General features: G+C 36.5%; 1 protein-coding gene across 3 annotated transcripts in view; it reads right to left on the bottom strand.

Annotated features, from left to right (window-relative positions):
• Positions 1-20,090, bottom strand: part of LOC127948552 (protein CLEC16A) — a 56,793-nt gene that overhangs the window by 11,239 nt on the left and 25,464 nt on the right. For all 3 annotated transcript variants that reach the window (XM_052545037.1, XM_052545029.1, XM_052545046.1), the window contains 11 exons: positions 19,465-19,585; positions 17,570-17,670; positions 17,109-17,228; positions 14,021-14,130; positions 11,354-11,398; positions 9,317-9,367; positions 8,508-8,636; positions 7,498-7,618; positions 2,102-2,253; positions 810-1,014; positions 309-443 (listed from right to left, as the gene is read on the bottom strand). In XM_052545037.1, coding sequence (XP_052400997.1) covers positions 309-443; positions 810-1,014; positions 2,102-2,253; positions 7,498-7,618; positions 8,508-8,636; positions 9,317-9,367; positions 11,354-11,398; positions 14,021-14,130; positions 17,109-17,228; positions 17,570-17,670; positions 19,465-19,585 — 1,290 coding nt within the window. The remainder of the gene's footprint in view (positions 1-308; positions 444-809; positions 1,015-2,101; positions 2,254-7,497; positions 7,619-8,507; positions 8,637-9,316; positions 9,368-11,353; positions 11,399-14,020; positions 14,131-17,108; positions 17,229-17,569; positions 17,671-19,464; positions 19,586-20,090) is intronic.

Genomic DNA, 20,090 nt, shown 5'->3' on the forward strand with positions numbered 1-20,090 from the left:
TATCAATGCTGAAAATAGTTGTGGTACTTCATATTTTTGTGGAAATTTTTTTTTTGTTTCATAATTCTCTAGAAACTTCAAAAGAACAACATTAATTTGACAGAAACCTTTCGTAACAATGACTTTTACTGTCATTGACTGCTGTTATTTAATCAATTCAATGCAAACTTGAGGAGCATTAATTAAAAAAATCTAAAAGCATTAAAAAATATATACACATGCAAAATAAAAATGAACGTATGTAACTGTGGATAACAGCTGTCCCCTTAATCCTCTGAGATTTCCTCCTTAATGGTTCATACATTTACCTGGAACTTTATCTACAGAGGCGAAGGCCGGGCCACGTCTGGACTGGTCATAGAAGCGAAAAGGCAGAGACGAAGCAGATGGTTGGCTGAAGCCCAGCACCTCTGTGGAACGCTGAACAGGAAGGTCCAATAGAGCTGCACAATGTACGTTTATGGAAAGAAAGGAAAAGAAAGATAACATGAGCCAAAAAATGTGTAATGGAAATGTGAATTTATTTTTCTCCAGTTACACAAACTAAAGAGGGACGCTAAAGGGAAATTCCATGTTTTGGGGAATCAGTACAATTACATTTATTGCACCTGGCATCCATTACTCTGAAATTATATTATGGCCAGTTAAAGTATAACTAAAGTCCACATTCAACCCCCTCTCCACAATGTGGCACAAAAGCTGGGAAGTCTGAGGAAGTATAATTTATAAACAGATGACACTGTTGCTGTAAAGAGTTTATGGCTTTGGATTTAAAGCAATTTACATCTGGTAAGCAGCCAAGACCTGACCTGCTATCCGCTGCATTTTCATGCGTCTAGCCTGGATGCGGCCCTTGGCTAGTCGCTGTTTGGCGATGATGGAGCGAATATGATCCGCAAAAATGAAGTTGGCCTGCAGGATGGGCACAGGCTTGGCGTGAGGGTTAGACGTGGGCTTGTGTATGATGATGTTCAGAGCCCTGCTGTCATCTTCTACTCCTGAAACCTGCATGTCCTGTGAACATATGCATTGGATTAAAATCAGAACATTTAAAGTGCAACAATTATTTTCAAATAATTAGTTTATTCACTTGTTTGTTTTGTAGGATTCATTCATTTTTTTTCAAGGGATAGTTCACCCAAAAAGGAAAACTACCACATTATTTAAGCCATCCTAGGTGTATCTGACTTCTTTTTTTTTTTTCAGACAAATACAATCAGAGTTATTTAAAAAATGGCCTGGCTCTTCCAAGCTTTATAATGGTAGTGAAAGGCTGTTGAGTTAAAGTGCATCTGTCCATCCTATAATATACACAGCTCAGAGGGGTTAATAAAGGCCTTAGAGGAAGTGGAAGTTAGTGGAAGCTAAAGATTACAGTTTATAAAAGGTATAAATATGGATACTTTACTAAGAAAAATGCATCGATTAGCTTCAAAAGGCCTTTATTATCCCCCAGGATCCGTGTGGAGCACTTTTTATGATGGATGGAAGAAGTTTATAGGACTTCTATAGAACTTCAATACCAATTTATTGCCATTATAAAGCTTGAGAGAGCCAGGATTTTTTTTTTTTTTATTTAACTTTGATTGTATTCGTCTGAAAGAAGAAACCATTTTTTTTATATAACTTTGATTGTATTCGTCTGAAAGAAGAAAGTCATATACACCTAGAATGGATTGAGTAAATTCTAGGGTATTATAAATTTTGGTTGAACTATCACTATAAGAATTTGTTTTTCTTTGGGGTTTTCTATAACCCTCCCAGTGTCTTTTGGGAAATGTCTTCTGAGAAAACATTCCTCACGCAAATAATGATTTCTGCCATCAAATAGCTGTACCTAATGTCATAATGTTGAATTGCTGAATCACTTAAGATAAATGAACCTTAAGCTGCCAGGATGCTCACACAGGGTTACCAAGCAATATACATTAATTGGTTTTTGAGAGAAACCCCTTCCTTAGTTACATGCAATAACTTGAAAACCTGACAGAGGACTTCACTTCTGAGCTGAACTTCACAGTCCTGACAAGAATGTGGCCATAGTGTACTTTTTTGTTTTTGAGCGTCATGTTTGCAGTGTAGGAGCAGAAATAGAGCAGACCTGTAAAAGGCCAGCAAACTTGACAACACCCCAGCCAAGACGTTTTGAATCTGGTTCCACAAGACTCATCTGGTACACATCCACAGCCAGGAAACGCTGAGCTTGAACCCCATCTTTACTCACCACCATGCAAGCAATAAGATCACTGTTATCTATAAGAGAAGAAGAAGGTATAATCATTGATAGTTAATTCCAAGGGTCCTTTAACAAATTTACACAAATCAGTAAAAAACAAGCCATAAATGTCAAAGTTCAGACTATGAATGGGAACACTGTGTAACCACATTCAAAACAAGCCCACATGAAATGTATTCAAATATACAAGTTCAGATCTGCCCCTAACACAATACTGCATTTCATTTACATTTAGCAGATGCTTTTATCCAAAGGGACTTACAGTGCATTCAGGAGATACATTTTTTTTTTTTTACCAGTATGCGTGTTCTCTGGGAATTGAACCCACAACCTTTTGCACTGCTAACGCAATGCTCTTCCACTGAGCCACAGGACCACTGCAACACTGCATCAGTAGCCTGTGATCACATGCTACAGGAAATGTAGCATTAAAATTTCAAATCAACCACCTAATCTGTTTCCAAAGAACTAGTAGGACTTGCACAACTAAATATAGTCATGCACTGCTATAATAAAGGGTTAAGAAAATGTCAGCGCAGGGTGAATTCAATCACATTAAAGTGTCAGTAACTGAGTGAGTGTAAACCTGGCATGAAATCAGATTGTACTCAGACATGCGGGAGTTTTCAAAAACACTCCAGTGAGTCATGCACTACACAGTTCAGCGCAGCTACTCCGGTGGGTGGAGAAGGGGGTGGGGGAAGAAGGGGAGGGGATGGTAAGAGAGGTAGGTCATGAACATCTGAAGTTGGTTTCAGGTAGACCCACTAAACAACTAATAACAGAAACAGCATTGTCACAGCTGAGGTACTATGACTTGTACCAGTTTCTCTCTTTGCTCTGAATTTCCTTAGAAGTCACACTGATGGTTTGAGGAATTACTTCAGAACTAGAAATGTGAGCACTGCTCTTCCTTTTAACTTCCTTTTAACAGCTAACCGTGGTGACAGAGAATTGTGTCGCCTCTGGGGAAATGATCTGGTCTAATACAAAGGAATACACACTTCTATGTAGTCGCTGTCTGACTCGTTAAGCAGCCAGCTGAGCAGAGTGGTTCTCCTTTTTTAAAGCCACAAATACCCTGATGCACACCAGCTCTGTGGAATCTTGTATCCTAAGGGCAATCAGGATGCACTTCATGGGTGGTTACATGCGGTAATGTTGGCTGATTCATGGTGAAGTTGAATTTTAAAAAAAGGAAACAGAAAAAAAAGCACGCAGTTCAGGGTCTATAAATGTCAGTGTTTATGTGGAAGCTGGGTGACTTATTTAAAAATCCTTCGAACGAACAAAATGAATCATTCATAACTGTGAACAAGTTCGATCAGTTTATTAAAAGGGATCTTCTCTAAGGAACTTGTTTAGTAATCAGTACCACAAAGCAATGTCTGGCCAACAAAATTAAAGCGAACATAAATAAAAATGTTCTGGGATGTCTACTACATACTGCAGATTTTGGTTAAGGTTAAGTAATTAACATTCTTGATGGTGATAGTTTAAAGGGGGCATATGATGCGATTTCTATTTTTCCTTTTCTTTAGCGTGTTATGTAGCTATGTGTGCATGTATAAGATCTGCAGAGTTACAGAGCTACAGTTACTTTGCTATGACAATCTGGCGCTTTTTCAGAATGAGCTACTGTAACTATGTTTTCTTAATAGTTTTAAGTATTTGCTATTGACTGTTCAAATGCAGTGTGGGTGTGAGAGAGAGAGAGAGAGAGTCACACAGGTTCACATCAGTGAGGTCAGCTTTCTTAATTGCGGCTTGCGTGCTGAAAATACATATGAGCATCATCACTGTGTCACGCCACTCTGTTCCCCTTTTGGGCTTGAACTGATGGTAAAACTAAGAACATTATGTACTGTCTTTACATTTATGTTGAAAGCTGAAGCTCGCGATTATGGAAAGAGGCGTTACGTTTCTGATGCGTGCTTGTGGTGTTCGGCCAATCACAATGCACTGGGTCAGCTGGGCCAATCAGAGCAGACTGTGCTTGTCAGAAGGAGGGACTTTGTAGAAAACTACTCGCTTGAGAGAGGCGGGGCATAAAGGAACCACAGTTATGTGGTTATATTACAAATTTCTTTTTTTCTGTTGAATACAAGAGATGTTTTGAAGAATGTTTGTAACCAAACCTTCCATGACCATGCGAATCAATCCTGAAGCAAGAGTTAACTAAAGAATAACAGGACAATGGGTGATGCAGCAGGACAGTTTGCTCACTATAACCCTGGCTAAGTGTAATTAAATCAGACCTCATAGACACCACCAACTAAATCAATATACACACTTACATCCTGTGCAATTTCAAGAGAAAAAGTAATATGCTTGTCTATTTTAACAAACCCTAATTAATAGAAAAGATTTAAGTTCTCAACCAAAGTGGGGGTGGGGTGTTACATCCAAAAGTTCCATATGACTTAAGTGTTTAAGGTGAGAAACTTCTATAGAAAGTGATCACATGTCATGTGTAATAATACTTATGTATATGCATGCAAAAAAGGAAACAAGAAGGGCACAAAACGCATTTGAACATGTAGTTGCAGCTCTTTCAGTTTGTGATCTTAAAAAAAAAAAAAAAAAAAAAAAAACAGCAAAGAGTGGAAAATATTTAGCAAGAATTCATGTAAGTTCACACAATGCACTGTGATGCGTCTACTGTGTTGTGTGCATGCATCATTTCCTGCACGTCTAAAAATAACACAGAACAGTGGTGGCACATCAGTTTCTCAGGTCGATCTGTCTGTCTATCTGACCGTCTCTCTCGTCATTTAAGAGCAAGGTGCTTGTTCCATCCACTCACTGATGAGCCATTCTAGGATTCAGATTAAAAAGGACATAAAAAGGCTGATGTTTTCATAAATCATGATGGTGCAAGATGAACCAGTTGTGAACTGCAGTTACTGTGAAGCTGGGGGATGTGCAAAAGATTTTCCAGATAGGAAAATCGGAGATTATTTTATGTAGTAAAATGCTTTGCAGAGATAGAGCGGGGTCCAAAAGTCTGAAACCTTTAGAGAAAATTATACATTTTGTATTTTTATTATATATATATTTTAATTAATCATTATATTTTGAGCACAATAATTTGGGTTAAAAGTTAAATTAAGAAAATAATTTTTATTTTAAACAATTATTTGTATTACTTAGTTTGTCCCCATTTTGCTTTATGGACAGTAGTCTGAACATGTTATCCAGCATGAATTAATTTTATGTCATAACAGTTTTAGGATTTAGAAAAGTTCAAAAGAAATAAATGGTTCGCAGATTTCTCTGAATGATTCACTGGACTTGTTCAGAATCAAATTGGTCCTTTTTTGGATACAGAAATGTGCAAAACACAGAAATGGTTCACAAATTCAGCCGAATTATTCAGTTAAATTATTAATTTTAAGGTTTTTGAAACGTTCTCAATGAACAAATGTTCCAGAAATTCGTCTGGACAATTCATCAGATTTATTAGGAATCAACTTTTTAGGATTCTGACATCATCAAAACAAAGAACTTTAATCATTCCAGGTTTAAATTACATTCTGAAATCCCAGATTTTGATTGTAATCTTAGAAATTTGGACCCTGCCATATGTATAATGTAATCTTGGAAAACCACGTTTAATGGCAGACTTAAATCATCAATTCCATGACCTAATATTGCTCTTCACACATGAAACCAGTTCAAACCCAGAGTGTTAACAGATGTCAGTTTTTGTGCATTAACCCTTAAATGCACAAACGGCTGTAAGACACTAAAAGCTGCAGTGGGTTGATTTTGGCAGCAAAATCTGAGCTTCCTCCCACCTGCTCACACTTCCAGAGCTCGTTCTGCCCACTCTCTGACCGAGGCTGTAGGTGCTTCTCAAGCAGCCTTACTGTTAGACGTTAGATATACTGGAAGAGCTCAAGGCTGCTGCCCACAACAGCTGCACCAGCTCTTGCAAAGGCCTCTGTGACAGCGGAAGGTCTGAGTCAGTCCACTTTTTTTTTTACACAACCCCCTCTTACCTGTCAAAGTGAGAGGGCCTGAGTTAACCAAGACACCTGGGCAGAAGAAGTGAGATGGAGGTGCTGAGACCAAGAGCCTCCATGCAACACATCAGGGCTGAAAATCGGTTAACAGTGCAAACCCACAGATTGCATGAAAGAGCTGCACAGGCGACGAGAGAGCGATTTCATCATGTGTGGTAAACACTTTGCGACTGTGTGTGAGATAGAGCGCGCAAGGTCTTAACATGGAACTCAAAACCAAGGAGATGGCCGCAGTTCATGAGAAAGATATCGATTCCACGTTCTTTTTCTATTAAAACTCAGCCGAAGTGCTGAAGTTTCATCTTTATCTAACTGCACTTTATCTGATACCACAGAAACAAGAACTAGCACACAATTCAGTTTATGTGAATCACTCAGCTGTGGACGTTTGTTATCAAGTTATCGCAAGATTCACATGAAACTGAGTGGTGACGTTTTTGATGATAAGGCAGGATGTTGAGTGAGGCAGGATTCATAAGATTTCAGCTATAAAATCCTAAAAACAAGTGTTGTTAAGCAGATCTGAGAGAGCATAAATGCTAAGAAAACCAGGACTCAACAACAACATTACTGGGCCACGCTGGATGACACCAGGTCACTGAATCTTACATTTATTGGTCAAGTACATGTATTTTAAAGTGGTCCTTCTCTGCTTTTACACTTTTTCAACTTTAGTTAAAGTAAAATGTTGTTGTTTAAACATAAAAAGGTCACACAGCTCAAAGTCCACTCCAAAGAGAGGTGTGCTCTTTGAGCACTACAACAAACGGCTCATTCGGACTACAGTGTGCTTCTTCTAGATATTGTGAAGTCTCAATGTTACTCATTTAAATAACGGAATATGCAAAAATGGCCTGGTTGAGCTAAACCAGAGACTGTAAAATAACAAACAAGGGGAGTGACTTTTCCGGAACACACTCTTAGCCAATCACAAAGCAATGGGCCAGCCAACCAATCAAAGCACATTTGGGATTTTGGAAAGGAGGGGTTTCATCGAAGCAGGGACTAAAGCAGCATGTTTGAGACGGACTGGGAAGAGAGGTGCTGCAATAAGGTAAACTATTTTTGTATATCCCAAAAACAAAATCAAGTTTCATTACAGCTTTATAATTCCCAGGTATTATTACAAATAAAAATATATATAACATTTAAGGAAAAATGTCAATATCAAAATGTTCAATTTGCAAAAACAACTCATTGAGCATCGGCTTCATGCGTCTCTAAAGGCCTTACTGAGGTCAAGCACATCATCAGTCTTGATGAGATCCTCCGGTCGGGTGAGAGGTAGTTGAGTTTCTGGTTCTCCCTGCAGCTGTAGGGACAGCGAGCGCAGCATGAAGAACATGCGTATAGCCTGCAGGGAAAAACACACACACACACACACACACACACACACACACACACACACACAAACACACAATTAAAGAAACTAATCATAAACATGCAGCATCAAATGATTTGAATCTTCCTGGAATTGATGTCCTACATGTGCTAAAAGTCCTTCTAAAATATACTTTAAAACATTCTAAATGTATATCAAATATAAAAATATTATATCAATGTAACAGAGTGTCTTAAAAGAGGGAACACATTAGTCTGATGAAGATTTTAAGTTCATCTTTGACATTATCAAGAGTTTTCCTGAGATCAGTTTTAGTACTGACAACTGTAAATTTAACAACTCTTGGAACCACTTTCAAAACTATCAAATGTAGAAAGTTAAATAAACTTTTCTATGTACATGTTAAATGATAATTAAAAAAAAACTATTTAAATTGCTGCTACAGTCTTGTCTGAATGATTGATTGAATTTGAAATATATCTAATAGTACTGATTCAATGCTGTTGAAGTTATACTGAGAATCGGCTCTGCGCACAAAACCAAGTGAATAAATGTGTTCGAATTTAACCAAGACGTGCATTTGACCATTCATGTGCACAGCTGCATCTCCAAATAAGCACATGAGTATTCAAAATCAGATGCTTTTCATTCAGACCAAATTAAGTTGATACTCCGTATTATAGATAAAGCAGAACGCCATGCATTGTTATATATCTGAAGCACATGAAATCCATTTCTAAAAAGCTTTGGACGGTTTCCCAGAAAACGAAGAGTGCACACACTGGCCAAAGGAAAAGGTTCAGGGTAGACGTTTCACAAAAAAAAAGACAAAATATTTGACAAAAGGCCAAAATACCCAACAATCGAATTCTTTTAGCATAAGTGTACGTTCATCACTGACCCTGCGTGTTCTCTCGACATCTCCACAGGGCAATCGCTTCACAAAGTCAATGCCGGTAAGGGGGGTGCCAGTAGGAGGAAGTAAAATGGATGCATCCATCATAAGATACTCCACATTCAGCGGCTTACTCTATACACACAGCACACATAAACAAAGAAACAAAAAATATGAATCACTCAATGGGCTTGTTGACCCTGGTCCAACAAACACAAACCCTCTTGGAATTTATTGGTTCAGTGTGAACTTGACAGTTATGTTTCACAACATTTGAAATCCAACAGCTATGAATCGTTTACTAATTTTCATTTCATTCTAAACTCAAATGGCTTTCTTTTTTTTCGGTGAAACACTAAAAATAAATTTTGGAAGAATATCTTTGCCACTACTTTCAATATAAGCTAAAAGACCAGCAACATGTAAAAAAATAATTAAAGCGGACTATATGGATTATATTCCATTCTATTTTATCCTCTATGTGGTCTGTTTTCCAAAATGTTTATTACTTCTAAAGACTTTGAATATAGAGTCAAAAATGAGTGTTCCATGGAAGGATGAAAGGAGGATGAGTAAACATGATCATTTTAGCTAAAATAGTTATTTAGAAAAAACTATACTCCAAGGAAATAATGTTTTGTAAGAGAAAGTAGTATAAACGTAGGCTGCACTAGCCACTCCTAATCCAGAAAATGTCTGAAAGAGAACAGATTTCCTCTCACCTCAGAAAGATGTGTTGCTGTATCATCATTATGACACAGTAAGAGTAAGGTTGCAAAAAAGATAACTTTCATGTGTTTTGTAAGGAAGCTTACCATCATGCTCCTGTACTCATCCTCAAACATGTCCAGGAAAATCTCCTCCCCCTGTTGAAAGAGGTACATTACAAGGAAAGAATTACCATAAAAGAAAACATGATACATGATGCACTACTGTTGAAAAGGTTGTTGGAGTCAGTAAGATTTGGTTATATATATATATATATATATATATATAAATATATAAAGTTTATTTCAATTTAGAATTGTCAATTCATCAATGAATCCTGAAAAACAAAATAATAAATTCAACCAAACGTATTAAGCAGTTGAACTGTTTTCAACATTAACAATATTAAGACATATGTGACCACAAAAGCAGTCTTAAGTGTCAATTTTTCAAAATTTAGATTTATACATCTGAATAAATAAGCTTTTTTGTTTGGTTTATTAGGATCGGACAATATTTGGCTGAGATACAACTATTTGAAAATCTGAAATCTGAGGGTGTGAAAAAATCTAAATACTGGAGAAAATCGCCTTTGAAGTTGTCCAAATGAAGTTCTTAGCAATGCATATTACCAATCAAAAATTACGTTTTAATATATTTACATTAGAACGATTTTTGGATAAAGAAAAATCTATATTTTTGACCCAATCTATATTTTTGGGCTATTGCTAATAATATATGTGGTCCATATGTGTGTGTGTGTGTGTGTATGTATATGTATATGTATATGTATATATATATATATATATATATATATATATATATATATATATATAAAGTCTACATAAACTACATCCCACAATCCCTCAGAGAAAGGTAAACAATACTTTAAGCTAAAAAAAATTAATGAAACTCTTAAGCAACTATAACCATTTTCCTTAAACAATTCAACTTATTCTAGAATGTCTACTATACTATATCACATTTTTAATAATTTATTATTATTAATAAGTTATTTGATATGTGTTACCATCTGACGCCAGTAGTGTAGAGAGATCAACTGTTAACATGAATCACTCTGAACACTCATTTCCATGAAAATCCCCATGGGAAGAATGAAGGGAGGGACATGGTGAGAAAAGTAATATAAAAGTAATATAGAGAATTAAAAGAGAAATTGAGCATGAGTTAAATTATTCAGAACAGTCTGACTCTTTCACTTATAAAGTACAAGTCATTTTTGGCCACTGCATAATTCCCATGCTTTCACTTCTGTTATTTCATAGTTTTGACTTCACCATTATTCTATAGTGTAGACAACAGGAATGATAAAGGAACAGTAGGTGTGTCCAAACCCGTGACTGCTGCTTCACGTGTCTGCCCAGATTCTTGGAAGAGCTGGGACACACTGATCCATTATGAACACACACACACACACACACACACACACGAGATGCAGATGAGATACCAAACCTTGGGCCCTCCATTATCCCAGAGCAGAACATTCAGTACTGTGATTATTTACATACATTCCTCACTTGCAATAACAGAGGATTTGGATAATATCCATCGGAATGCAAAGACTGCATAACGCATTCTGAAAAATTTCTTCCTTTGAATTGTGAAAGCAAAACTGGCTGCTGTTCCCACATCCATTAAACGGAGTCATAGCAGAGCACTCAAATTTCATGAAAGAAAATGACTTTGGGGAAAATAACTGCTATAGGCTGCAATAAAAGCTGGAAAACACGTCCTTCAATGTTGAGACAAATAACAGAGAGGCCAAAATCCACTAGTGCAGTTATTGTGCAGGAATCAGTGTGATCTAGTCTTGTTTAATTGTAGTTTGCTTTCCCATAAGTGTCCCAATGTGAATAAACCACAATGAGCACTAACAAGTTTCAACAGGAAGCTGTTGGGATTTTCCCAAATATCAAAACTGCAAAGTCTTTAAGATAAGCTGTCTAAGCCTAATTCTTCCTCAGACATTAAAGGAAATCGAACACAAGTGGAATGACTAGGTGATAATTATGAGAATTATTAGTTTGTAGGTCTGTTGCGTTGAGCTTCCTGAACTTCCACTAAGCACCTGAACGAACTGGTGACTTTTATTAGATCCGATACAAAATAAAAGACCATCTTGCCTTATAAAACTGCCTCAGAAGGTGAAGACTCTCTTCTCGGGCACCCTAAAAAAAAGGAAACATCATCATAGCAATGGTATGATCGAGTTGCACAATGTAAACAAGTAAAATGTCTTATTTCCTAAGTGCCTGTCTAGTTTCAAAATAAGAATGAATAGAACCATTACCCAATGTAGGAGAAGAATTACTAGGAAAAACCTAAGTGTGCATGCATGCGTTAAGAAACAGATTTTTGAGAAATATGTTGCAATCAGGTTTGAATAATCTCATCTGCAATGAACAACTTCGGTGTTTTTAACTTGATGTCAAGAGCCATCCTTTTCAATTGTGAAAATAACTGAAGTAGTAACTGAATAAGTGACGAAGCAGGACACACAGTGGGTATAGAAAAGAACCCCCCCCCCAAATGATCACATTTTGTTGCTTTGTTTGCAGCCTGAAATGAAGATGGACACTTTTTGTTTTTATTAAACTATTTAGTCAGTGCAATTTAAAACATCCAAGTGAAAGATGTAACACCAGCATGTCAGAAAAAATAAAATAAAATGGAGAAACAGAATCACTGAGTTGGAAAAAGGATCACCACCTTGTGTCAGTATTTTGCAGAACCACCCTTTTCTTTAATTACAGCCTTTAATCAGTTGGGATATGCCTCTACTAACGTTGCACATCTAGCCTTTGCAGGTTTAGCCCACTCTTCTTTGCAGAACCTCTCAAGCTCAGGTACATTTGATGGTGACTGTTTGTGGACTGCAGACTTCAAGTCATTCCACAGATTTTCATTGGGGTTTAGATCAGGCCATGCAAGGACATTCACCTTTTTCTCCTTTAACCACCGTGTGCTCAGTTTTGCTGTGTGCTTTGGGTCTTTGTCTTGTTGGTAGGTAAACCTTCTTCTCATTGACAACTTTCTGGCAGATTTAAAAATTTTCTTCAAGAATTTGACAGTATTTTGCCCCATTAATTGTTGCTGTATCATGTCAAGTGCTCCAGTCCCTGCTGCAGATAAACACATAACAGGACATTACCACTTCCATAAGAATGCTGTTATTTGGATGGCAAGCTGTATTGGATTTCCACCAGACATATTGTTGAGATAATTCAATTTTATTATCTGCCTCAGAATAATCAAGGAGCTTTTTGGCAAAGTTTAGCCGTGACTGCATGTGTTATTTCTTGAGGAGTGTTTTTTTTCTTGCAACCCTCCCATACAAGCCACATTTGTGCAGAATTTGTGATATTGGTGTCATACTGTATGCAGAGATGGGCATAAAATATATGAAAATGTAATTAAAATACAAATACAACATACTGTGTGGAATTTTTTTCTACTTAAATTACATTAGATTATTTCCCCCAAAGGTTTTAAAATTCATAATATGTATTTTAAGAAAATGTATCTGATATACTGAACATCCCTGGTCACAAGCACACAATCACCACTCTTTGTCATAAATTCCTGAAACTGCTTCAGAGTTGCTGTAGGTCTCTTGGTCTCCTTTCTGGACAGGTTCCTCCTGAATCTTTCATTCAGTTTGGAGTGACGTCCTGATCCAGAGAGGGTCTGTGTTGTACCAAATACCTTCCGCTTGTGCCTGTCCACAACTGTATCCTGGAAATCTTTTTACAGTGTCTTGCCATCATTAGATGATTGTTTGCTTCAGTTGCACTGCCAAGGACTGAAATACTCCAGGAAAGCTCTTTTTTTTGCTGAGCTGATCAAACTGAACACAGCTGATCACAGATGAAAATCAAATGGCTGTGTGTGCCATTGAGAAGGTGATTAGCTACAAATGACTGAGTTTACAAGACATTTTTTAGGAGGGGGGTGATTATTTTTTCCAGCTCAGTGATTCTATTTGATTTTTTTTTTTCTGATATGTTGGAGTAATATCTTTCACTTGGATGCTACAAGTTGCACTGGAAAAATACAGCTGGATAAAACAGAAATGGTCCGTTTTCAGTTCAGGCTGCAAAGCAACAAAATGTGATTATTTCTATACCCACTGTAAGCAATATGTATATTCATTGCTAATACAGTCACCACAATGCCATGCTTTCATGTATTTGGGAATAAAACCAACATGATTCAGAATGACTTAAATCTGTGTAAAGATGTGTTTTTAATGTCATTGTGTTCACAGACTTAAACTCTGCGATAGTCCATTAACTATCTATTGTGTTAATGGGTCACCAACATCTATTTAGAATAAGGAAAATAAATAAATACATAAAATAATTAATTAATTAAAACATAATGGTTGAAGCATGAGATATCAACTATATATAAGAATGTTTACATGTCATGAAAGAAATTGTAATAATATTATAATATAATATTATTCACATTTATGGAAGTAAAAGGCATTTATATTTTCAATTAAACAAATTTCTAAAAAAAAGATTTATTTGATCATAATTTGCGTAATTTCATCACCTTATTCCTGTTTGGTTCATTTCTTTTATATATATATATATATATATATATATATATATATATTTTTTTTTATTTTTTTTATTTTTTTTTTTCATAGATTTCACCAGCCCCATTTGGCAAATGGAAGTCTGGCAAAGATATTACAGGTGATGGCATAAATAAAATGCTGCACATGTAATATTAGAGTGAAGTGTTTGGAAGTAAGATATGTTCTGTGTTGAGGCCCTTACCTCCAAACAGGCCAAATGAATGTCCTTTATAATGCACTGAGAGCCAGAGAGTACAGCTTGTTTCAGAAGCAGACAGCTTAACTCCAAGGTGGCAAGACGCACCTTTCCCTCTGAAACACACAAACACGCAAGCTAGTGATGACGTAGGTCAAACCCATTAGGTGAAACTGTTCTAATTTTAAAACTGAATCAAAAGCCCTCTTCGGACGGGACTAGTGTTAAAGGGGGTCGTTAGAGAAATGTTTGTTTCACAGACGTACTTGGTGATTTTAATCCCGTCCGAAATCTGCCATGTCTGTGTTTTTCTCACACAACCTCTGTGATAATTCCAGAGCAAATTACCTACTTTTTTTCAGCAAACTCATTGATCCTCTGAGAATCCCGTCCAAATGCGAACGTCTGTGACTGCCAGTGATATATACTTTTTTTTTTTTTCACAGTGCGTTTCCTTGTGTGTTTTGGCCAACGTGAATTAAAGTAGATGCTATTACCACAAACATGGTTAATATATTTGACTCCCAGCAAAGAAATAATAATAAAAATAAAAAAAATCAAGAGCTAGATCACGTAAACGGCTATTGTAATATCAGCATCAAGTAAGATTACTCACGTTCATTTCTGATCTAAATTACATAACATTTTAATTACATATGTACCTTTAATTAAAATTAAACATGGGTTTACTACAAAAAAAAAAAAAAATAGTTAAACTAAAAAAAACACACATTAACGTGGTTTTGCTACTAGCTTTACCATGCTATTTGTAGTAAAACTGATACTAATGGTAATCAATCTATAGCCTGCGCAATGCACGCATGTGATCTCTGAAAAGCCCAGATGTACAAAACAGGCCCTCCCACCTCTGTAATAAACTGAAAAAAAGATGTTAGTCCCTTCCGAATTGGTACACGAAAATCGCAGATGTCAGGTAATAAGGATCGAAACTAAGTCCCGTCCGAAAATGGCTAAAGTGGTTTTATGTAAAAGCAGACCAAACATGTGACCGTTTATATTATGCAATTCATTTCAGACCATCTTAAGAGGAGAAAAATCAAGCAAACATGATTTAAAAAGAAAAGTGTGGGGCATTAAAATAGCTCAGATGTGTCATGTGTAATTACGGCAGCAGCCAAACAATCATGTTAGCAGACAAAAATGCAGCAAACGAAAGGGAAAATCTGTGGATGAGAAGTTTTGCTTCTTGTCACGCTTTTATCACAATGGACACTGGCTAGACATGTCAAAAGAGAATGAATCATTCAACATGAGGATAACAGCTCATCGTGTATATTGTGTGGTCTCAATCAGATCTATATTTTAATCCTAAGTATAGCGAGTATGTTAAGTCAGTCAACCTTCAAATGTCACAACAATTACAGGAGCCCCAAAAGCAAAATTCAGCTCCAATACCTCTTAACAAAGGTGAAAGAGGTCAAAGGTCAGAGGAAATTGGTTGCAACTTTTGTTACTCAAAGCTTTTGTAGAGGGTACAGAGCTAAAGAAGTGTAAATCAAAAAACAAGAGACCCTTCACTAAGCTTTATCCCACTTGGTTATGGTTGCTCACATTAACTGTTGCTTTTCAAAATGTCCCATAGAAATAAGCTGGAGATTTCTGTACAGCTTGATTTTTAGTAAAATGTGCTCAGAAAAATGGTTAAAATTGATGGGAAGTTAATGCTATCATTTAAAAAACATTGCAAGAATTAGATGTTTTGTTTCCAGTCAAGACTTGGAGAAACGTGTTCATGCCTTTATCACCAGCAGGGTGGACTATTGTAATGGGCTCCTCACCGGCCTTCCCAAAAAGACCATTAGACAGCTGCAGCTCATCCAGAACACTGCTGCCAGGATTCTGACTAGAACCAGAAAATCTGAGCATATCACACCAGTCCTCAGGTCCTTACACTGGCTTCCAGTTACATTTAGGATTGATTTTAAAGTACTTTTACTCGTTTATAAATCACTCAGTGACCTAGGACTGAAATATATTGCAGATATGTTCACTGAATATAAACCTAACAGAGCACTCAGATCACTAGGATTGAGTCAGTTAGAAATACCAAGGGTTCACACAAAACAAGGGGAGTCCTCCTTTAGTTACTATGCTGCCCGCAGTTGGAATCAGCTTCCAGAAGAGATCAGATGTGCTAAAACACTAGTCACATTTAAATCTAGACTCAAAACTCATCTGTTTAGCTGTGCATTTACTGAATGAGCACTGTGCGATGTCCGAACTGATTGCACTGTATTTTCACTGTTTTTTAAATGTAAAAGCATTTTCTGTTTCTAACTGTTTTTAAAACCTTTTTAAATAAGTAAATTTTTTAATCATTTTAAAAGTTAAAAAATTTCTGAATTAAATAATAAAATGTGACTTAGCTGCTACTAACAGTATGCTTTTTACGAAAAATAAAAAAAGCAAACTATAATTGAAATGAAAAGTCAAAACAAAAGTGAATTCAAAATATGAATAAATACTGTAATATTTAATAAATAATACAAAATTTGCACTGGTTCAAAGGCAGAGAAAGTTATTGGATGAAAATAAACAGTCTAGAATGATTTGCACTGATGAATCACAAACACTAAAATCAGATATATAATTTTAAGTACACAAGTAAAGAGAGCAGGTCCATTTTGAATTTACAACTTTAGTTTTTTTTATTTAATTTTTTTATTGCAGAGCAGAACATGCTAAACATACACAGATCATTAACTGTATAAAAAAACAGGGTTTGCTTTAGAAAGAGAAACCACTTTAGTTTTTGACAAGCAACAAGTTTGATGTAGAAACCTTAACTGACATTCACCAAACAAGACACACAGAAGAAGCTTTGTTTAAGCTGTTTGTGTACATAAAAATGTTGCACAATCACTGCATTAAAATACGAGTAAAGGACTACTCTGAATAAACAGTGAGTGTTTTGGTCTGCCCAGTCAAGTTCAGGCACACCAATGGAATTTGCAGTGTGTAAAGTTTAATTAGTGTGTCTAAGCAGGTGAAGGATTATATTTGGAATCAGTCTGTAAAGTACAGTAGTGAGAACAAGCCATGCGTGTGTGTGTGTATGTGTGTGTGTGTGTACCTGGCTGAGCAGCCTGGCTCATGATTCGGATCACTCTTTCCACCAACACCTGACTGTAAGAGCTCCTCTCTTGATTTGGCACGGGTAGCTGGATCCTCTCTAAGAGCTCCAGGTTTATACCTGCACATGCACACACAAACCAACAAGAGATAAAGAACAGAATGTTGGAATGTGATGTTGCCAATGTAAAGTGGACTAAAACTTTTTAAAAGTAACTATATAACCATTGTATTATAGTATTTAGTATGCAAACAAGTTTATATGCAAACATTTTGAATGGTTGGATAATTTTTTTAAAAATGGTAAGTAAATATTATAAAAATAAGTAATTTATTTGTGTAATGGCAAAAATTAAGTTAAATATTTGATACAAAAACCCTTTCATATCTATTACAATAATTATCCATTTCTTTTGAGTGTTTTGTTCGTGACTGTTATCCCTGAAGAGACAGATGAGATACCTTTACTGTGAGACATGGCATACAGGAGACAAAGCACAAACAGAGCCTGGTAATCCTCTGAGTCACAGTCCAGTGCATTATACAACATGTCCAAGAAGGGCCTAGAACAACAAGTAAGAAGATCACAGCTATTCTTTCATTCTCTGCTGGGAATATTAAAAACAGAACAATGTGTACAACGTGTATTGCACAGTTTGTGATGACATAGTGTATTCTTTGAGTGTTGCAAAAGGCATTTACTAGGTGAGCTATATGTGTCTATAAATCAGACCAAACTGAGACTGGCTATAACAAGTGCTCATATCCAGACTAAACTCTAGTTACCTCCCTCCCTCCATAACTAAAAATATTCCCCAGCGGTGTAAACTCTTCTTCTTAAGTATCAAATCATGTCCATGCAGAGTATTCATAAGAATCCTGCTTTTTCACATGCATGCCATGTACTTCTTGGGATAGAGAAAACAAATTAATATTGCTTTTGAAAGGCTGGTGGTATAGTCTGAACACGTCCTTGGCCCTCTTTCTGTGGAGCACGCCAATCTAAATAGGGGAGCTTTGCTGCAATTCGATGAACGGCGCATAAAAAGCCAGTTGCAGGGTCACTGGTTCAATGATAACATCCTTTAACAATGCTAACACTCATAAAGCACAATTTTGGACTACAATACAGTTTTAATAGATATACCAAACTGCTGCTTCTCATGTTTATCTTCAACTAAAAGGCGGAGCTGCAAAAAAAAATGCATCTGATCCTTAATGAAAATGTCACAGCAGGTTAGCGTAATCTGACAAAAATTTGTGGACATTCTTAAAATTATAATGTTGTTAATAGGGCTGTCACTTTTAGTTCGAAAATCGATTGCACAATCAATCGGACCAACCAAAAAAAGTTTCGAAAATGAAAATAGGGAATCGATTTTAACCAAATATGTACAACTATTAATTTTAAAATAATTAGACAATGAAAAAATATAGATGTAACAAAACTCACAAACTAGCAGAAAAAGAAAATAAAGTCCGAAAGTGTAGAATGCGTTGCAAAAGCTAGACAGAAAATACCAGCAGTTTTATGCGCCTACAAGACCCAGTGACGTCGAAAGCAACCTCTTATGCTGCGTTCACACCAAACACGAATAGAGCGTCTGGCACAAATGATTTCAATGTTAAGTCAATGTAAAGACGCGTTTACACGCGTGTTGAGGTCTCGCGGTGCGGTAGACGCGAATTCGCCTCATTCGCGCATATAGTTACAGAAGATTCTGAGTTATGAAAAGGACCATTGCAAGCTGACAGCGACCGGTTTTTGTGAAGAAAAATTTGCAGTAATACCACCACCTTGCACAGCTGTACCTGAGTGTCCCTGGGACATCAGTGTGGTCGGAGCACGTCTTCTTAACTGCTGGAACATTTAAAGTTTCATTTTTTGAACAGTTGTTTGAAATGTATTGAATCATTATTTAAAATAATCTTGGAGATTTTTAAATTGACTAAATCATAAATGCAGCCGGGTTGAAGCCTGCAGTGATGTTTTTCTTTTGTTATGGCAGCCGCCCCCACTGCATATATATTTTTTCGAGAATGTTGCACTGCTGTTGCTGTTTATTATTCTGCACGAAACTTCATGCCAATAAATAAGAAATATTGCTGACTTGTGCATTTCCAGCTCTCTTTACATTCGTCCGTTATTTGACGTTGAAAAGGGAAACGTCTTTTTTTTTTAGACATGGAAAATGCGATTTTAAAATCGATTCAATGAACACTTATGTTTTAAAAATCGAAAATGATTTTTTCACAAAAGTGACAGCCCTAGTTGTTAAAATATGTGTGTTTTCCAAGTCTAAAGAGAGCTATGTTTTCTTCTAGGTCTGCGATTAAGGAGGTGGTTGCTTGTGTACCTGCTCCTTTGTCCCTCAGATCGTGCCGCTGCCGCGCTCTTCTCCTCGTCTGTAATGTTCTGTTCCGTCAACGTGGACACTTCAGAGATCCTACCTTTTTCCATCACCACCATCTCAATTTCTGCAAAACACAAACACAACATAGAGAGTATAACAGCAGAGATGGATTTTGGCACTGTGTATGTCAGATGTCTGTCATGGAAGATCCCTGCATAAAGCTGATCTTAGCTGTCTCAAGTTACACTAATGGATTTCCCTTGAAAAGATTATATGCCTGCAGACATTTCAAAAACGGAAACCACTTGGTTGCATTTAATAACTTTCAAAACTGAATCTAACAGCCCAAACCACAAGGGAATGTTTTCTAGAATTTTATTGTAGTGACCACCAGATTGAATTGTAATTGTAATGTATTTTTCTTTAAACATATTTGGCACTGATTGTCAGGGGGAAAACTGCAGAGTTCCGCAGAACAGATTATATATGGATTATAGATTATGTATTAGATATTTATGCGTGAATTTGTGGTCGCGCATCGCAGAGCTGGTGCAAGACGTGCATTTGTGGTTAAAAGGTATATGTAACAAAGTTCGCAGATCAGGAAGGAGGCAGTGGGAACTGGTGAA

The sequence above is a fragment of the Carassius gibelio genome, chromosome A3, assembly GCF_023724105.1.
Source record: "Carassius gibelio isolate Cgi1373 ecotype wild population from Czech Republic chromosome A3, carGib1.2-hapl.c, whole genome shotgun sequence".
Classification (NCBI taxonomy): domain Eukaryota; kingdom Metazoa; phylum Chordata; class Actinopteri; order Cypriniformes; family Cyprinidae; genus Carassius; species Carassius gibelio.